The sequence below is a fragment of the Artibeus jamaicensis genome, unplaced genomic scaffold (genome assembly GCF_021234435.1).
Source record: "Artibeus jamaicensis isolate MK-2021 breed Jamaican fruit bat unplaced genomic scaffold, CSHL_Jam_final contig_554, whole genome shotgun sequence".
Classification (NCBI taxonomy): domain Eukaryota; kingdom Metazoa; phylum Chordata; class Mammalia; order Chiroptera; family Phyllostomidae; genus Artibeus; species Artibeus jamaicensis.
In genome coordinates, this window is record NW_026521885.1 from 824,346 (window position 1) to 846,087 (window position 21,742).

General features: G+C 42.0%; 1 protein-coding gene across 2 annotated transcripts in view; it reads right to left on the reverse strand.

Moving 5' to 3' along the window:
- CD99L2 (CD99 molecule like 2) overlaps positions 1-21,374 on the reverse strand; it is a 119,955-nt gene extending 98,581 nt beyond the window's left edge. The window contains exon 1 of one of the 2 annotated variants that reach the window (XM_053670222.1): positions 21,202-21,374. In XM_053670222.1, the coding sequence (XP_053526197.1) occupies positions 21,202-21,268 (67 nt within the window). In that variant the 5' untranslated portion in view covers positions 21,269-21,374. The remainder of the gene's footprint in view (positions 1-21,201) is intronic. The other variant, XM_053670221.1, reaches the window with a different exon arrangement.
- Positions 21,375-21,742: the final 368 nt, after the last annotated feature.

A 21,742-nucleotide genomic window follows, 5' to 3' on the forward strand; every position in this document is an offset into this window, starting at 1 on the left:
CTGAAGGAGTTTGTTACTACCAAACTAGCATTGTAACAAATGTGAAAAAAATGTGAAAAAGCCTTGCTTTAAGAAAAAGAAAGAAAACAAAAAATATATGGTTGAAAAATAAAATGGCAAAAAATATATTATCTATCAATAATCACCTTAAATGCTCCAACTAAAAGACAGTAGAGTAGCTGAAGGGATAAGAAACAAGACCTATATACATGCTATCTCCAAGAGACCGATCTCAGAATAAAAGATTCACACAGACTAAAAGTAAAGGGATGGAAAAAGATAATTCATGCAAATGGAAAGGAAAAAAGCTGGGGTAACAGTACTTATATCTGACAGAACAGACTTTAAAATCAAGGCTATACAGTAAGAGACAAAGAAGGACACTACACAATGATAAAGGGAACAATCCAACAAGAGGATATAACCCTAGAAAACATTTATACCCCCAACATAGCAGCACCCAAATATGTGAAGCAAATCTTGATGGATATAAAGGGAAAGAATGACAGAAACACAGTTATGGTAGGGGATTTTAACAAACCTCTTGATCTTGATAGACTGATCTTCCCAACAAAATCAACAAGAAGACAGTGGTCTTAAACAACCACTAAATCAAATGCCTTTGATATCTTCAGAGAATTTCACCCCAAAGCAGCAAAATATAAGGATTATCTGGAGAAAGTCCAGCCATTGTTAATATAAGGAGAACCGTTTGTGTGACATCCGTGTAACCTGGCAACCAAGGTGACTGGTCTGGAATGTGCATGTGTGAACAATGACGACTTCACTGTACTAATCAGTGTAGGTGGGAGACACCGTTGAGTGACCATCTGTACTATGCTGCCATCGCATTCAAAATGACTGAATGAGTACAGCAATGAATCCACATCAAATTTTGCATTAAGCTTGAACAGTCCTCTGTAGAAACTATTCGGATGATTCAGAAGGCCACGGCTATGGGCAACTGATGGTTGGCAGCTTCATCAAGACAATGCACCTGCTCATGCATCATACCATATGCAGAGTGTCTGGGAAAACATCAAATCACCCAGGTGACTCAAACACCCTACATCCCAGATTTGATGCCCTCTGACTTCTGGATTTTCCCAAAACTAAAATTACCTTTGGAAGGGAGGAGATTTCAGACCATCAAAGAGATTCAGGAAAATATGACTGGGTGGCTGATAGTGATTGGGAGAACTGTGTGAGGTCTCAAGGTGCCTACTTTGAAGGGAACTGAGGTATCATTGTCCTATGTATAATTTTTCTTGTATCTTCAATAAATGTCTCTATTTTTCATATTACATGGCTGGATACCTTCTGGACAGACTTCGTATATACAATGGTATATTACTCGGCCAAAACCAAATTCTTACCATTTGCGACAGCACTGATGAACCTAGAGTGTATTATGCCAAGTAAAATAAGTGTGTCAGAGAAAGACAAATACTATTACTATATTATTTTGCTCATATGTGGAATCTAAAGAATATAAACGAATAAGCAAAATCAAAACAGACTCATATATATAGAGAACAGAGTGACTGTTGCCAGAGGAGAAGGGGTGGGGGATTGTGTGAAAAAGGTGAAGGGATTAAGAAGCACAGATCGGTCATTACAAAACAGTGATGGGGATGCAAAGTACAGCATAGGGTATATAGTCAATAATATTGTAATAACTATGTTGCCATGTGGGCACCAAAAGTATTAGGGGGAACACTTCATATAGTATGTGACTGTCTAACCACTATGCTGTACACCTGAAAAATAATACAAAATAATATTGAATGCAAACTGTAATTGAAAAGTAACAAAAAAAATATAATGGGAAATGATCCCATTTATAATAGGAATATATACCATTAAGTACTTGAGAATAAGACTAACAAGAAATGTGAAGTATGAACATGACAGAAATTATAAAATGCAAAAGACTATAGAAATAAATAGAGAAACCATATGTTTAGATGGGAAAATTTAGCGCTGTAGGGAAAAAAAAGCTTGCTTTCTCTCTCCTAAAATCAACCTACTTCATAAATGCAATTCCAAACAAAATCCCTATGAACTTTCATTTTTAACTTGAAAATTTGACCCTAAAGTAGACATGGATGAAATGCATGGGGAAGCAGGAAATTTCAGAAAAGGACAACTAATTTAAGAAAGATCTACCATATTAGGTTATAAAATTTCTGCATTTTTAAAATCACAGCAACATCTAAAGACATTTTGCAATGTAGTACATGAATGACCCAGGTACATCAGTGCAGGAGTTCACATACAACCCCAATGTCAATTCGAAGGTATCCAGAACCCACTATTTAAATGTCACTAGTCCAGAAACTTACTGGCATTAATTCTATTTTGTTAGTTCTACATCCCACTACTTCTATCACCTGCTCTCTACTATATTACTCAAGAGGCTCCCTGTATGCATCTTCCCAAATAACTCTATAGTAAAGGGAATCACTACCTTCCTTCCAGTTGCACAACCCAAAGAGATCACTAGTGTCAATGATTTGAGACCTGCCACTTCAATAATCAACTTAAAAATGCATTTGCCCTGGTGGCCTTAAGTGAAACCTTTCAATAGACCAGTGAGGCAAATGGCAGAAACTATACTCTAGTTTGGGAAAACAAAGAGAGAAGAAGGGAAGAACAGGAAGTGAAGATTTGAAGAAGTAGAGAGATGGGATATCAGCTTAAAACAGAGGCGGGCAGGAGAGATGTTGATGAAGAAAACTTGAGCACATTTTTAGGTGAATGAAAGAATCAAGGAAAAAGAGAAGGTGACAAAGGAAAAGCACAGATGACATGTGAAAGATTTGATTAATAAGATCCCTGTACAAGTAGGGGGATGATATGGGGAGATACATTTATAACAGGAACAATATACCATAAAATACCTGGACATATATCTAACGAGAAAAGTGAAATGCCCATTTTGTGTCAAGGCAGGGTTAGTGTTAGCTCCAGAGATGTGCTGGTCCCCAGTTTAGAGCCCTATGCCCTAGACAGACTTTCACTCAAGTACATGATCCAATAAGCACATAAAAAGATGTTCAACTTCATTAGTCACCAGGGAAATGAAAATGAAAACCACAATGAGATACTATTTCACACTCATTAGGATGCTTTTTTTCAAGAAGAGAAAAGAAGTGCCAGAGAACGCGGAGAAATTAGAACCCACATACGCAGCTGGTATGACTATAAAATGATGCATCTTTGTAAAACAGTCTGACCATTCCTTAAGAAATTAAACACCATGCTACCGTATGACCTAGTAATTCCACCCAAGAGAATGGAAAACTTAAGTCCACATAAAAGCCTGTACAAAAAAAATGTTCATAGCAACATTATTCATCATAGGCAAAAAGTAGAAACAGCCCAAATGGTAATCAACTGATGAATGAATAAATGTGTTACATCCTTACAAAGGAAAACTATTTGGCCACAAAAAGGCAGTGAAGTATTGATACATGCTACAACATAGATGAACCTTGAAAACATTATGCTGAGGGAAAGATACCAGGGACAAAAAGCCACATATATTGTGACTAGATTTATATGAATAGCAGATTACTTGTTCTGGGGCAGAAGGAGGAGGAAGTGACTGCTAAAGGGTTAAAGGGCTTCTTTTGGAGGTGATAAAAATGTTCCAAAATTCAATGGTCACGATGGTTGTTCAAATATACTAAAAACTAATGAATTATACACTTTAAGTTGGTGAATTGTATGGTATTAGGTTGGCCAAAAAGTTCATTTTTTTTGTCAGTAAAAGACAAGACACGTTTTTTTCATTTCTCAGCAATAAATTTATCAATTTGGATATTTTGAGTATTTGGCTATCTCTCACGTAGTATAACATTGATTGTTCTCAATCAATGTCTTGATTCGATGGCTATCAACTTCAACTGGTCTACTTGACCATGGAGCATCGTCCAGTGAGAAATCTCCAGCACAGAACTTCTCAAACCACTTTTAACACGTTTGATCAGTCACAGCACCTTCTCCACACACTGCACAAATTCTTTTTTATATTTCGGTTGCATTTTTACCTTTCTTGAAATAATAAAGCATAATATGCTGAAAAAGTTGTGTGTTCTCTTCCATTTTCAATATTAAAATGGCTACACAAAAATTTACCAATTTTGATACGTTTTTTTAAAAAGTACATGCTGATAGAAAGCCTTATGCTTAGTGAAATAAGCCAGGTGTTGAAAGACAAATACCATATGATTTCACCTTTAAAAGGAAGTTAAACAAAAAAACAAACAAACAAGCAAGCAAAATAAAAACAATGACACTGAAATAGAGAACAGGGGGACAGCGACCAGAGGGGAGAGGGGAGGGAATTTCAGGGGAAATGAGGAAGGATGTACAAGAACTAGTATAAAGGACACAGGGACAACAACTAAGGGGGGTGGAAATGGGAGGGAGGTGGGGAGCACGGAGGGTGGGCTGGGATGGGAGTAAAAGAAAACTGTACTTGAAAAATAATTAAATAAAAAAATACATGCTGATATGACAGCTATCACAATATGATCTAACAAAATTGTTTCAAGTAAAGTAAAAGACAACTAAGTACTACTAGAGCCATCTTAAAGAAAAAAGCCAAATGAACTTTTTGGCAAACCCAATATACAAAAATGGAATTATTCTGACATGAGGGAGGAGAAAGGAAATCAATCTGCTATACAAAGGCTACTGCAGTTTGGAAGCAACAGATATAAAGGTCCTATCTGTGACCATGGGCAAGTCCCTTTATTACTTTCTGCCTGTTTTGTCCTCTAGAGGGAAGATTGGGGCCCTCAAAGCAAACTACCTTCACTCTCAAAGAGCCCTCCCTCATCTTCTGAGGCTGCAGCCCCTTTCCTTGAGGACACCATCTCACAACTTCCAACACATTCCCTTCTAGTCATGGAATAAGGTGAAGCTGCCTGGCAGTGGCTGGGTTCTTCCTTGCTACCCCAAGTCAACCTGTCCTATATTGGCATTAGTGGTCTGGATATTCTCCAAATCTGGTATTTGGCCCCTTCACCTCCTTCCTCAGCTCCACCATCCTCCACTCACTTCACTTAGCTAAAGGCAACTCCATCCCCACTGTGGACAAGACATTATGCCACCTTGGAAATCTCACTCTCTGGCCTGACTATCTTCCCAGTACTGGCCAGAAGACCTCCTGCTCCAGCAGACCTGCAGAACCTGTCAGGCAGCCCTTTGTCACTCCTTCTGATTCCTCATAGGGACTACAACTGACTCCTCCTCCTTTCCCATCAGCTACAGTCCCAAGTCAGTCACTGCAGAGACTCAAGCCAGCACCAGCAATCCCTGTCACAATGTTATGCCCTCTCCCCCTACTAACCCCCAACTTTCAGAGGAAAACCCACTCTCTCACCACACTAGACTGAGAGAATCTTGAAGCAAGACAGTGTCTGAGTCGTATCCTTTGGTGCAACACCACGCAGAATGCCTGGCTCTCAAGCAGCACATAATTAATGCCTCCTGGAAGAAACTGACTATGCTGAGCAATCCCACAACCTGCCTTGATGCATTCTGGGGTGGTGCCATGTTGCAGCAGTAACATGGTGACGGACATCCCTATGGTGATGGACATTGGCACGACTGCCAGTTCACAGTGTGTGACTCAAGCTAGGCCCTTCAGGTACCTTAGCAATCCACCTTTCCTTAATCAGCTCCCTTTGTTCCCTGACATTACTCCTTCCAACCTTAACTCTATAGCCAGCTCCCACCACAAGGCCTTGCCTCCCCCACCACAGGAAAGACTGAGGCCGTCAGGCAGGACCACTACACATGCCGCTCTGGTCACTCTACGTGGATGTGTGATAATAACAGTAACAACAGTTGACATGAATCTAATACCTACTAAGGTCCAGAACTTCTCTCTCCCACCTCTCCCAGCCACCCTGTAATTAGGTACCATCATCTTCAGCCAAATACTTGTACGAAGACATTTACTGAAGTATACTTTATGACAGCAAAGATCTGGAGTCTACCACAATATTCTTCAAAAATCATATATTCAAAATCATTTTAATTACATAAGAAAATACCCAATATAAGATTACATACTTGAACAGGATAAAGATATACATCAATTTGTGTCTCTAGTAAAGCCAGAATAGATTTATATGAACCAACCTTCCAATTAAAAACAATTAAATGGTTGATTTTAAAAACATTTCCTTAAAAGCACTGAAGAACTGACAAGATGGTAGCATGAAAAAAAAGCAAGGCACAGCAGGAAGTCCAGAGAGGTAGGATTCAACAGCTCTGAAGGCATTTATTTGCCAAGCTGGATAAACTTAGTCTTTGGTTTCAGTAACCTTCTAAGACAGGCAAAGGGACTGAATGAAGTTCAGGCCCCAGACCACCTAAATTGAGGACTCTAGTAGAATATCTTCCCACATTAAACTTGGATCCCAAAGTGCTATACCCATGGTGAAATAGTGACTTAGAAACAAGCTTGCCTCTCCCCAATTGAACCTCCAGAGGAGGGCAAGGAAGACTTCTTGGTGCTGGGGCGGCAAGATTTAGACTTACTTTAGATGATACCAGACTAATAACATCCCAAAGCACCTGACAAAAATCAAACACAAATATTATCTGGAAGAAGGCACACTTCTCCTAGAGTTAAAGGAAGTCCTACATACATATTTCAAGAACAATAAACAGTACACAGCCAAAAATAACCAAACACAGGAGGAAATAAAGCATCATGAGTGAGGAGCATAAAAAAAGAACAGAAAAATGAGCCAACACTTGATTAGGCAATTCATAAATGAAGAAATCAAATTGGAGAATACACATATGGAAAGATGCTCAACATCACTTGTAAAAAACAGATGCAAATGAAACTATAATAATATAAAATTACACATCCACCACTGGCTAAAATTGTAGTGAAGTCTAACAATACCAGCTGCTGCTGGTGAGGCTTTGGAACGACAGAAACATTTATACGTTGCTGACAGAATATAAACTGGTACAACCACTTTGGAATACAGTGTGGCATCACCTGGTAAGACTGAAATACAAGTACTACATAATCCAGAAACTCCACTCCTAGGTAGAACCCTAGAATAGCAATTTTCAGACCTTTTAACTTTGTTATGTGGGTTATGCCCATTATATCTATCACATTAGAAATTAAAACTGAGTAAATTTTAAAACACAAGACAAAAGCATACATTCCATTAGCCATCAGATTAATAATATTACTTGTCAAATCAGCTCTGGAAAACACTGTACACTCTTGAGAAGAGTGCAAAAGACAATTAACATCTTAATGTTAGTATAAAAATAGTTGAACCTTGTGGTCTCGGGTTTAACTATGATTAAGGGTCCCTAGACCATAGTTTAAGAACCCTGGCTGGTGTGGCTCAGTGGATTGAGTGCTGGCCTGTGAACCAAAGAGTCACCAGTTTGATTCCCAGTTAGGGCACATGCCTGGGTTATGGGCCAGGTCCCCAGTAGGGGGCGGGCAAGAGGCAAGCACACATTGATATTTCTCTCCCTCTTTCTTCCTCCCTTCTCCTCTCTCTAAAAATAAATAAAATCTTTTTGAAAAAAAGAACCAGTGCCCTAGAGAAACTTATGCATATTTGCACAACAATATTCATGGTATCACTGCTTGAAACAGTCAAAAACAGGAATCCAAAAGAATGGATTAAGAAAAAACTTGTAGTATATTCAAACAGCAGATTTATGCATAGTAATGAAAATGAATGAAGCACAAATACAACAGATAATAAGCAATGTTTTTTGGGGGAGGGGGAGACAAAACACAAAAGCCTGTAATTCAATTTCTAAAAAGACAGGCCAAACTAAACTATATTATTCAGGACATATATAGGTGGCAGAAGTATAAAGTAAAGCAAGAAAATGACTGCATAAAAATCTACCATAATCTGCATAAAAAGCTAGTGGTCACCTCTGGAGGGAGAGAGGGGTTGTGATCAGGAGGGGCATACAGAAATCTACTTGGGTGTTTGTTGATATTCTATTTCTCATCCTGACTGGTGATGACTCAGATTTTCACTTTACACTTATTCATTAAAGGCCTTGCACACTTTTCTGTATTTGTTATATTTCACACAAAAAGGAAAAAGATACATATCAGTTTGATACCAGTAATGTAAAATATATATTTCTACAGAGAAAAAAGTACTAAAATATCGTATTCTAATATGTTAACAGTTTATATTTTCTCCACAGTTTTCTATATCTTCCAAGTTTACTGTAAAGAGCACATATTACTCTTGTAATCATGTAAATACCTGGTAGTGTCAGACTTTATTATAATTTTTACCCTAGTGGAAGTCTCAAATTTTATATTATTTTGTTTCATTTGCATACCTATAATTATTAACGAGATTGAGCATCTTTCCATATGTTTGCTGTCTCATTTGATTTCTTCTTGTATCAACTGCCTGGTCACATATTTGGCTCAGTTTTCTATATATTCTTTCTCATCGATTATCAGAAAATCATAAAACATTTAAAAAGACAAGGTTGCCATGTAAAATGGAAACTAATAAGGATCAAAATAAATGAGATAGCCATCTGTGGACATCTATGCAGATGGTAACTCTCTAAAAGAGATTGACAGTGTGCCTGATCTAACCAGGATGAGCTCAAAACTCACCAAGGAGCTGAGAGTATATTCCTAGAGTCAACTGGAGCTGTTACCAATCCACAAAGTCTGACTGTGATCCAATTTACTCCAACATGTCTATCTTGAGGCAATGTGATAATGACTGAAAACTTTAGTGACTCATGAGGAATACTGAACATTGAGAATGGAATCACAAAGAATATGTCTGCTTTTACAGCACAGGTCTCAACCTGACAGATTATTCCATCTCAAATGCCAACAGTGCCATGGTTGGGAAACTGCTCAACCGCCTCTGTCCAGGAAAAAAGAACGCTCAACCCTCATGACTCCTCTAAGTAGAAACAGTCGGAGGTGGAGAAAGGTAAATCCCCAGGCTGCCCTACCTTGATGGGTGCCTAAAGCCTTTGAGACCCACTCTCTGCAAGTGCCTCTAAGGAAGCTGTATGCTGGGCACAATGTTTTCCAGGCCTGCCCCCCTGGAGAAAGCATGTGTGAATAAGGCCAGGTCGAGCTCATAGAACATCAGTGCTAGAAGAACTAGCAGTGCCAGCTACTCCATCCCCCTCATTGGAGAGAAAACCCAACAGATGATAACAGCAGCTTGGCATCAAGAGAAGTGGGCAAGGAGCAAAGCTATTAACTGATACAAACAAACATGCATAACAGGGATTATTTCAAAAAGAACCAGAAAGTCAGAGAAGTATGCATCATAACAGAGCTATAGCAGTTAATACTTCCACGAATGAAACATTTTATCTAGAGCTTGAAAACTCAGTGGATTGATGTGCCAGTTTTAATCATGGCTAAATAAATATTCTTTGACACTCTCCCATTGTGAGGTGGGATGCATGTCCTCAACCTGAATATGGACTATCCTTAATTGACTCAGCCTATAGGATGCAATGAAAGTAATGCTGCATAATTGCTTAGGCTAGTTCATAAAAGGCCATGCACTAAGTATATATACCCCACAGGATTGAAAACATATTCAAAGACTTGTACACAAATGTTCATATCAGCATTGTGCATGATAGCCAAAGGGTAGGCCTAAATGTCCATTAGCTGATAGAAAAAGTGTGATATGTAGAATATTCAACCTTAAGAAGGAATGAAACACTGATCCATGCTATAACATGGATGAACCTTGAAAGCATCATGCTAAGTGAAAGAACTCAGACAAAAAAAGGTTACATATCATATGATTCCATTTATGTAAAATGTCTAGAACAGACAAATATGTAGAGACAGAAAGCAGATTAGTGGCTTCCAGGGGCTGCAGAAAGGGGGAGCAGGGAGTGGCTGCTTCATGGGTTTGGGGTTATGAAAATGTTCTAGAACTATATACTGGTGATGGTCATACAACATTATGACTATACTTAATGCCATAAAATGTACTAAGTTGCCATACAATGGTTAAAATGGTAAATTTTATGCTTTTACCACGATTTTTTTTAAGTTTTAATTTTAAAAAATGAGGTTTCCACATTGTATTCTAGAATACTCATGCTTAGAGCCTTAAAGGGGGCATGAAGAAGTTTGAACGCTATGCTATAAGGAAGCCCAAACCACAGGGAAAGGCTATGTCTCAGTAGTCCCAGCTGAGCCCATCATTTATGACACATGAATGAAAAAACTTCCAGATAATTCTAGCCCCAGGCCATTTGAGTATTCCTAACTGAGGCTCTAGACATTGTGGAGCAGGTGAGACATCCCTGCTGTCTTCCTCTGAATTCTCAACCTACAGAATCTATTAATAGAATTAAACAGTTGTTTTAAGCTAGTTTACTTTGGTTGATCACCCAGCAATAAGTGACAGGAACAACTTTTAATGTGGGAAGGAAGGTAGGAAGGGGGTTAGGGGTGTCTTCTAGGCAGACAGCATTATAGCAACAGTATAATCCTGGTCTTTTTTTATGACACATGGGACAGTTACTCTATACAGTTGCTTCCAGGTCTATCTGGACTGGAGTTCCTTGAGGGTAGGTACAAGCTTTATTCTGCTCTGTTCTGACCACACTGGCCCACACTGTTTCTGGCTCAATAACTGCTCATTCATGCATTAGCAGACACATACTGCACTCTACGCCTATTGATGAATATGAGCCATATCAACAACTTCCCTTGTTCTCTAACTTCCAGCTGGGTTCAGGCCATCTGTTCCCTTAGTGTCTCAGGGGCTTTTTCACAGCACCTAAGACCCAAAGAAACACCTAACAGCTCCACTTACTAAGTAGTTAGCTCATTAATTCCAACCAATTTAATGGTGGTGTCTGACAGACATCACTGCATTTTCCTCAAAAATTAAAAAGATCCATGGCACCACCGTGAGTTTGCAGCCACTATGAGTTTTTGCAGTGCCATGGGGCTCCTGGGTGTATACTTTGGGACCCATAGGTTCAGCCATTGGGAAGCAGAAGCAAAAGGCTGGACAATCAGAATACTTGCAACATTTATTCTCCTGGATCCAACCCTCCAGGCTGCTGCAGCTTCCTCCACAAGAAGCCCAGTCCTCTCCTAACCTCTCCTACAATCCTATATACTCTGGTTCCAGGGAACCCTCCCTCCTCTTACCCCTTGAAGCCCAGGGTGTTAAACATTCCACAGGTTTCTTCAACGGCCAGAGGCTTCACCACCCCTTGCTGGTCTCCCTTAACCCTGCCCATATCTTGTACATGGCCGTTTGATTAGATGTTCAATTACTATGTTTGAGCGTTCCATTCATTTCCTGCCGAGTCCCTGACTGTGCCAGGTATTGTTCTAGATACTGGTAACAATGAAGACAAAAACAAGGTCCATGCCCTCATGGATCCCGAAGTCAAGTGCTGAAGACAGACAGTAAGCAAAGAAGCAGGTAGACAGATAATATAAGCATATTCGGGCAAGCTAGTGATAGCAGGGTACTTGCGGTACAATTTCAGATACAGTGCTCAGGGATGGCCTCTCCAAGGTGGGGGCATTTGGGAAAACATGAGTGAGGACACAGACCTACCTGAGGAAAGAACTAGCCAGAGGAGAGGGAAAACACAAAGGTCCCAAGGCAGAGGGATGCTTAGCGTGCCTGAAGACTGGCAAGCCAGCTCTGAGCAGGAGTAGAAGCTGAGGTCAGAGCAGGAGGACAGGCCCTATTCTGTTGGGACTTGTAGGCCACAGTAAGGGTTTAGGTTTTACTTTCATTGCAATAGGAAGCCACAAGAGAGTTCTAAGCAAAAGGACACAATGTGACTTAGGTCTCTAAAAGACTGTCTGGCTGCTGTGTGGAAACAACTGTAAGGGCAGGAGTAGACTCAGACATCCACAGGGAAGACACTGCCAGGGCTCCAATGACAGGGTATTGTGGTCCAGCTAAGAGAGGCAACCAGAGAGGAGTGAAGAGTTTGGAGTCTGGATGATTCTGTGGGTGCTCAAAAGGATACAGTCTGGTGACAGATCAGATGTAGGGCATGAAAAAAAGCCAGCCCTGGAGGAGTGGCCAGAACCACCAACAGGATGGGGTTTCCAGTTACTTGGGTGGGAAGAGAGGGTTTGGAGGGAACAAGTAGAAGGTCAGATTTGCACAGGGTCCTTTTGAGATGCCTATTAGCAGGAGTAATAGTCAAAATAATGAACCATGTTGCACAGGGCCTGAACCCTTTGCTTGCTGGGGAATGGAGAGGTCCAGGGACCTCCCTGGGGTAGGCCAGGATCCATTTAGTTTGTTGGGGTAAGAGGAACAACTGAACATGAATGATTTCAATAACCTACCCACCAGCAAAACATGAGACAACCACATGGAGATGTTGAAATGTTGAATGTCGGTGCCTGGAGGTCAAGAGACAGCAGATCTGGAGATAGAAACTGAAGACTCACAGGAATTTAAAGCAATGAGGCGACTAAAAGCACCTGGAGAAGCAAGTGTAAGGAAAGAAGCCAACCAAGGACTACGCCCAAGGCACTACCACCAGTCCTGTGGTCAGGGAGGTGAGTTAAGAGAAACAAAGGAGTAATAAAGTGTGTCTTCCTGGAAGCCAACTGGAGAAAGTGCTTCCAGGGGGAGGGTGAGATCAGAGGTGTCATATGACCTGATTTAGCAACACCAAAGACCTCAAAGACTTTGGCCAGCAGCAGTTTCAGGGGAGAAGTAGCAAGCAAAGTATTGGGAAGAAATTAATGGGAGGAGCCTCAAACTACAGCTCCACTCAGTATATTGTATTTGATACATAACAGATGAAAACATTGTGTTTGTTGGTTTCTTTTCAGGCATTACTTTAGCTTTTATTTATTTATTTAGCGGATGACAGAGCCAAATGAATGAACAGTGAAAAAGGAGTCACTCCTGTAAGAGAGCACAGAATTCTGCAGGAAGCCCAAAGGATATGTAAGCAACTCAATTAGAGTTGCTCCTGGGCCAGTTCCTCCTGAGCTCATTCAGATTCTGGGCCCTGCTCACTAATTGAACAGGCACTTTCATTCTGGCCAAGCAAACTGCTATTGTGAACATCCGTCCCTGGATTATCACTAGAACCAAGAAAGCAGGTGGTCCCTTTGCATTCTAGTCCCCTCTAGGGAGCCTAACTTTGCTAATACCTTGACAACACACAGCCTGTTTGCATTAGCAATTAATTGGCTACTGGAACAATTCTGTGAGGTCAAGAAAGCAGAGATAAGACCACTGTTCACAGCAAATGGTGGTGCCACACTGGGATGTCGGCCCTGTTAATTCCCTCATCCCAGGCTAGCTGAGGCAGCAATAGAAAGAAGAATGTCAAAATGAGCTCCTCTGTGCCTTAGCACTATTTTGATCAAAATGAGTTCTGCACTGCAAAAATGCTTTCTGCTGAAGGTACCACCTCTAATTTAGAAAATAACCCCAAAGAGAATAATCCCAAATAGAACCATCTCACAATGCCAGTCATATGTCGAGACTTTAAACAGATGTTCACTGTGCAGGGGCACTCCTCTCTGTGGGAGTCAATTACAGCTGTCTTCAGCTCTAGTTTTCTAAGTGTTTTTGTTTGTTTTAAGCTGCATAACCCTCTGACATCTTATGAGCAGCCCTAGGTAGAAAACTAATAAAAACAGAGGTCAAAACTGGTTAAAGCTGGAGAGTACAGGTCCAGGCCAAACATTCCTGCTCTGTTCCTCTCCCTGCCTCAGCCTCCAGAGAGCAGTCACTGCAGCATACTCTTCCTCCTCAGCAAAGGAGCAGGTGTGGCCTCAACAAATAAGAGACCCTCTGTCTGAGGGCTCCAGGCTGCACACTACTTCTCATGAGCAGCCATCAAAACAGGTGTGAGGGAATAGGCCTCTTGGGAGACAGCTAGTGGCCCCCACTGCAGGTGGCCTACAGAAAGGGGTGCACTCTGAAACAGGTGCACACTCTGATCCCCTTGTGAAGCAGTTTAAAATCAAAGCCAAGCTAAGGAAATCTAGCTGCCTCCCAGGGCCCTTTGAGTACTTCTAAATGTTCATTCTGCACCAAAATCATCACTGCCCCCCAATTTTATAAACATTTATTTTAAAATCTTGAACTCAAACAGCAGGATACAAAGTCAATGCTCAGAAATCAAAGGCATTTTTGTCTACCATAAATGATATATCAGAAACAGAAATCAGGAAAATAATCCCATTTGATATAGCAACAAGAAAAATAAACTATCTAGGAATAAACCTAAAGAAGGAGGTAAAAGACCTGTACTCAGAAAACTACACAACACTGAAGAAAGAAATGAAGGAAGACACAACCAAATGAAGGCATGCACCATGTTCATGGACTGGATGAATTAACATCATCAAAATGTCCATACTACCCAAAGCAATGTATAGATTCAATGAATCTATAAATCTCTATTCCAGTACCAATGATATATTTCACAGATATTGAACAAATATTTCAAAAATTTATATAGAACCATAAATGACCCCGAATAGCTACAGCAATTTTGAGAAAGAAGAACAAAGTAGGAGGGATCACAATACCTAATACCAAACTGTTTTACAAGGCCATTGTAATCAAAACAGACTGGTACTGGCATAAGAACAGACACATACACCAATGGAACAGAACAGAGAGCCAAGAAGTAAACCCAAGTCTCTATGATCAATTAATATTTGACAAAGGAGGCAGCAGTATAAAACAGGGTAAAAATAGCCTCTTCAGCAAATGGTGTTGGGGGATCTGGACAGCTACATACAAAAAAAAAAAAAAAAGAAACTCAACCACCAACCTACTCTCTACACAAAAATAAATTCAAGGTAGATAAAAGACTGAAATATAAGTCATGACACAGTAAAAGTCCTAAAGGAGAACATAGACAGGAAAATCTCAGATACTCCACACAGCCAATATTTTCACTGATATGTCCCCTAAAGCAAGGGACATAAAGGAAAGAATAAACAAACAGGATCTCATAAAAATAAAACGCTTCTGCACAGCTAAAGAAAACAGCATTAAAATGAAAAGAGAAACAACCATAAGGGAAAACATATTTGCCAGTGATACCTCGGACAAGGGTTTGATCTCCAAAATATATAAAGAACTCACATGACTCCACTACAGAAAGACAAAAAACCAAATTAAAAAATGGGCCAAAGACTTGAACAGACACTTCTCCAAGGAGGACTTACAGAGGGCCCAGAGACACGTGTAAAGATGCTCAGTATCACTAGCCATCAGAGAGACAAATTAAAACCACCATGAGATACCACTTCACACTAGTCAGAATGACATCATAAACAAATCAACAAACGACAAGTGTTGGAGAGGTTGTGGAGAAAAGGGAACCCTAGTGCACTGTTGGTGGGAATGCAGACAGGTGCAGTCACTCCAGAAAACAGTATGGAATTTCCTCAGAAAACTAAAAATGAAACTGCCTTTCCACCTGGCAATTCCACTGCTGAGATTACATCCTAAGAACCCTGAAATCCAATCCAAAAGAACCTATGCACCCCAATGTTTATAGCAGAACAATTTACAATAGCTAAGGGATGGAAGCAACCTAGGTGCCCATCAGTAAATGAATGGATCAAAAAACAATGGTACATTTACACTATGGAATACTATGCAGCAGAAAGAAAGAAGGAGCTCCTATCCTTTGTGACAGCATGGATGGAACTGGAGAGCATTATATGTTAAATAAGGTAGGTGGTGAAAAACAAATACCATATGACCTCACCTTTAAGTGGAATCTAATCAACAAAGCAAACAAGCAAGCAAAATATAACCAGAGACATTGAAATTAAGAACAATCTGACAGTAACCAGAGGGGAGGTGGGAGGGGAAAATGGGAGGCAAGGAAGGAAGGGTTTTCAGGAACATTATAAAGGACACATGGACAAAATAAAGTGGGGTAGAATCAGGAGAGGGAGGTGGGGATGGCTGCGGTGGGGGGAATGGTGGAGGGAACATGCAGACACCTGTACTTGAACAACAATAAAAAATTAAAAATTAAAATAAAATAAAACCTTGAATTCAGAGCATATTGGTGGTTGATTTAAATTGGCAAATGTGAAGAAACATCACAAGCTAGTTTTTTCAAAAGAATGAAGAGGACAGTAATATCTACTCCTCAGCTTCTCTATTAGCTTCCTTTTGCTGCTATAACAAATTTATTGATTTAAAACAACACATTTCTATCTTACAGTTTAGGGGGTCAGAAGCTCAACATGGTCTTGCTAGGCTAAATTCAAGGTGTGGGCAGGGCTGCGTTCTTTCTGGAAGCTCTAGAGAGTCTGTTCCCCTGCTTTTTGCAGCTTCTAGACTAGAGCTGCACGTGCTTTCCTTGACTGGAGGCCTCTTCCACTTTCAGAGCCAACAAAGACCAGCCGAACCTTTCTTGTATAGCATCACTGATCCTGACTCTACTACCTTCCTCTTCCATACTTAAAGGGTCCTATTCTTTAATTGGCCAGGATAGCTCAGGAGAATTTTATTTTAATGCCATCTGCTACCTTAATTTCCCTTTATCATGTAACCTAACATGGCTAGTTTCCAGAGATGAGGGCATGGGACATCTCTGGGGGCCATTATTATTATTATTATCCCCACCTGCCTCCATTTGGCACCTGCATGAAAGACTTTCCTGCCCATTTGTTAGGTGTTAGGGATGACTTTTAGCTTTTACATGCAAACTAAGATTGGCTAGTCAGTGGACCTATGACCAAGCTTCAAGGAGGTCCAAGCCTTGGTTAGGGGGCAGGAACCCCCACAGCCAGGCCTCCACAGGCATGCCAAGAGCAGCAAAAGAATACATGCTGAACTGCATGCCCAGGGCAGAAAAGGAGGGGACAGGCACAAGGGAAAGCACCAAAAAAAGTGGGGAAAGAACCCATAACAAGAAAGTCAGTGCACCTGGAACGTATCTCTCCTGAACTCACAAAAATCAAAATGACCTCTTCTCCACACTCCCCTCTTGGCAGCCAAACAACCTCTTTGTCATCTCTATGGGTGGCAGCTACAGGCCCTTCCTCAGTGCCTACTGGCACTGACTCTTGGGTGATTTCTGTATTGTTGTTTCAAAAACTCACACACTTTATTGGTTACCTGGCGTCCAAAATGATGGAAGGGACAGGGATTTGACCTGTCACAATGAGGAAAGAGCCAAAACCCAAACAGATGAGACTTAAAGGCAAACAGTTCCTAGACCATTTCGGTCCAATGCAATGGCTGTCTGGCGCACATAATGGCAACCCTGAGCCATCCAGAAAAGGGAAGATTCCCCCCTCTGCCCCAGACGTTCCTTTCTAGGAAGCAATTCCAGAACTCAGGCAAGTGAGATTAAGCAGCTCTGGCCAAACCTGCAGGTGGCTCTGTGGCTCATCAGCTCATACCCAATAAATAGCCCAAGTCAGCCTACAAGGCTTCCGCATGGATCCCAGCCTGGCATCTCAGTGCCATCAGCTCTCAGGGTCCACTATGCTTTGCTCTCTCCCCTGCCCAAACAAGTCCGAGGGCTCTTGAAAACCAATCCAAACTCGGGTGTTACATGCTGCCATCTTCTTCATTTCTTCTGCTTGGACTACAGTGAATTTTGTAATGGAAATATAATTCACACACCATAAAACCCACCCTTTTAAAGTGTATAATTCAGTAGCTCTTAGTACATTCACAAGGTTGTGCACCCATCACCTCTACCCAGTTCAGAACATTTCCATTCCCCACAGGAAATCCTGTACCTGTTAAGCAGTCATTACCCAATCACCTCAGTTCCTGTCAAACACTGATCAGTGATCAGTATGGATTTGCCAACTAGACATTTTATATAAGTGGGACCATTGTGTCTGGCTGCTTTCACTTAGCATAATGTTTTCAAGATTCACACTGTGTATTTTTTAAGTGTGGCTTGGCATGTCTTAGGTAATGTGAATAATTACTAACATAAAGCTTAGATCCAGGTGCTCTGCTAAGCATTTTATCCATTGCACCCGTGTAAAACTAATAAGAATCTCGTGAGATGGACGGTGTGGTTATCACCATTTTACAGATGAGGAAACCAAGGCACTGAGCAGTTAAGGGACTTGCCCCACGTTGTGGTTGCACTGGGCAGGCTTCCTCCAAAGCCTGAACCCTCCCTTTGTCAGCTGGGATACCTCTTTAAAGGGAGCAGGCACTCTCATCACACTTATTCTCTACCACTTCTTACATTTCTAAGACCTACCTCATCCCTGAAAGTATTGGCATTCATGCCTCTGCTTTGGTTATTCAGATAAACCTGCATTCAAGTCCTAAACCTCAATGGACAACAGATCTTTCATCTGAGATGTGGTACACCACTCAGTTATTTTCAAGGTTGTAGGCAAATGGCCACTATAGACCTCAGGAGACGAGAGGAATCACCATGGCAACCTTTCAGGGCAGTTATGATGGGGAGAGTGTGTGAGGCACTGGAGGGCCTGGAGCATAGAAGACATTGGGGAAATGGAGCCCTTGTTATAATTACTATCCACCTGCACCACTGAGCAGCTCCTCCCTGCTGCTCAAAAGAAGAGCTTCCAATTTCTGTAGGTACATACAGACTTACAGACCTGTCCTGTTTTCAGAACTATTAAAATACACAGTGGACTAAAAACCCATCTCTAACTGAAACAGGGATGACTTATTAACAACCCTTTTGAACTCCTGGGAGCCTAAAGTCTGTCTCAACTTGCCAGCATCTGGAGGCATCTCACAAATCATGCTTTGAGGTTGTGTGTGCTTTCTGAGGCCTGCTGGACTTTCCCAGTCACGTCTCACTGCTAAGGACCTGGACGAGAATGAAGTGGTTCTTGGGCAGGCTCACCTTATCTACCACTTCAGGGCTCCGGGAGAGCCAGCAACTACCTAAATTTGCACTTACTTTGTATTTGTTCACTTTAGCACAGCCCCTCTGAAACTGTAACTGCCCACATACCCAGAGGAAGACCATCAATGTAAAACCCATATTGATCAGTATATTTGGTATGAAAGATCCAGAAAACTGGGTTCCTACCTTGAAACAAGATTCTTCTGGTTCAGCTTTCCTAAATAAAATTTTTTAAAATGGCCACTGGGTGGCAGCCTTATCTGGATGGGAACCTGGTGCTCTCACTTTCAAGCTTTTCTACTAGAAAGCCCCTCAACTGGAAGGCGAGGATAATACCTAACCAGCAAAATGGTTGGGGCAATTAAAAACAGTAAGTGTGAAGCGCCTGACACACAACAAGCACTCAGGAGTTGGTAGCTGGTGATAGATCTGAGAATGACACTTGCCTGGTCCCCTCCAGAAACCTCTGTGAGTTGTTAGGTGTTACACAGATGAGCAAACTAACCAAGGTTCAGAGTACTTTCCCAAGGCCACTCAGCCAATAAGCAATAGAAGGAGGGCAGCCTACAGGAGTAAAAGCATATATATGTTCAGTGCTTGAAAGCAAGGACTATGGAATCAGAGAAGCCCAAGATCAAATCTTAGCTTTGCCACTTGAGGCAAGTTACTTCATCTCTCTGTTCCTCCATTTACACATCTGTAAAATGGTTTCACTGGTTCAGTTTCTTCTACCACCTTCTAAAACACCTAGTATAATGCATGATGGTGAAAAACTGAGACTTAACCATTTATATTCCTCACCTTCTCAATGTATATACTATGTTGAAGACTTTCAGAAGATAGCCTTGAGAGGAATATCATTTTTCTAACTTTTCTGTGCTTCCACGTTCAAATTTTTCACATCATTAGATGCAACTCAATTAAATAATTATACTTTCCCACAAATGAGAATTCCCACAAATGGGAATACACAAAATTAAAATTTTAACCTCATAAAGAAAGATAAAACAGAAAATTTCACAACCTTGTAACTTGTTTCATTTTTATTCATAGCACTAACAATATAATATAATATAATAGACTGCCATGTTTGTACTTTTCATTCCCCTACCACCACCACCAGGACATCAGCTCCATGAACACCAAGTCTCAGTTCTGTCCACTGCTGCACCACCAGTGTCTAGAACAGAGCCTGGCACCTTTGTGAAATGTTATACCAACTCCAGGAGTGTTGCCCACATGAGGAACATGTCTGCATTTTTTGCAAAACTGCCTTGGCTAACACTGTCTACTGTTTTCCAGTGCTCCTTATACGTAACATAAATCTCACCAGAAGTCGATACTAGAACAAACTTTTATTTTTGCTGATCTCACTTGTTTTTCATTAGCTGAATTTGCCTTTATTGTCAAGAAGTTCAGAGCACAAGGCTGTGCTCAACTGCAGTGTTTTCCTTAACCTCCCCCCCATTTTTTGGATGTGAACATGAGATATAAATAACTGTAAGAAGATCCTGCCAGTACCCATGGGAGACCCTATTTTTAACCACAGACTGCATTTATTCCAAGAAGATGCCTCTCAAACTGGAATGCTAACTACCCGGGGATCTAGTTAAAATGAAGAATGTGGCTCAGTAGGTCAGGGGCTAGGCCGAGATGCTGCACTCCTAATAAGTGCCAGGTGATGCTGCGCAGGCCCTGGACTGCACCTTGAGTAGCCAGGATCTAAGAAACTTGCTTCCTTGATTCAGCAGAATTTCTCTCTCCTTGACCTTGGCAAAATAGCATCAATGCCTCAAAAACTAGAGCGGTCACCAGAAGCGTCTTGGGAGCTGGTTATACCTACAAGTCGCCATCCCTGCAGAGATCCTGACAAAAGGGATAGGAATGCACCCAGGAAGCTCTCGAGGTGCTTCTGTCTCAGGGGGCCTAGAAACACATTTTGAGACGCCCTGCTAAGGGTAATGAATGCTCACTTAAAGGTTTCCCAAAAGCTATCCCCCTGGGGGCAGCAGTTGTCACCGGTGGTGACAACTCCTTCAGGATTTTAAGAGGGTACTATTGCGCTGTTTCCAGCCCAGCACATGGAGGGGTCCCGGGCCCTCTTCTCTTGCTACCTGGATCCCGGCAGGGTCAGCCCCCTGCCGGCCAGGGGCTCCCACCCCAGCCCACCACCTGCCACCTGTCTCCGGCACAGGCCCGTGTGGCAGGCACAGAGCCGCAAATGCCCAAGATGGGGCCTCCAGGCACCAAGCCCCCGCCTCGCAGGCCCCCGGGGGTGGGAGGATTCCCCCCACGCTCTGCTCGCCTTACCTCTCTGGACCAGAGTGACCAAGGAAAAAGCTAGGTATAAGACGAACACCGAGCGCCCGGCCACCATAGCTGGGAGAGGATGGAGGGAAGCCAGAGGAGCACAGTTTGCGGGAGAGCACCCCAGAGGAAGGTGCAGAGACACGGAAAGAGGAGGAGTATCAGGAGGAGGAGGAGCCCTGCTACCCCTGCAGGACCCGCCCAGAGCCCGCGAGAGCGCGCATCCCGGAAGGGTAGAAAGGGGTGCGCATGAGCATTGGAGCGGCGTGGACAAGCGCTGGTAAGCTGAGGCGGGGCGAGTTTGCGCCAGAGGCGTGAGGGGCCTGGATGCGCCAGCAGGCTCAGTGCGTGTGGGGCGGGGCCTGAGAACGTCCAGCAGGTGGTGTTGTCTGGGTTGAGTCTAGTCCCAGCACTCGTGAGGCTTGAGACACCTGCAAGGCCTCTTCCCGCCCAGCTCTAGGAATAGAAGTCTCAGAGGTGGATCCTGCTGCCCTGCAGCTGTGAGTCAACAGTAGCAGGGAAGCCAGAAGTGCAAAAGGCGAGA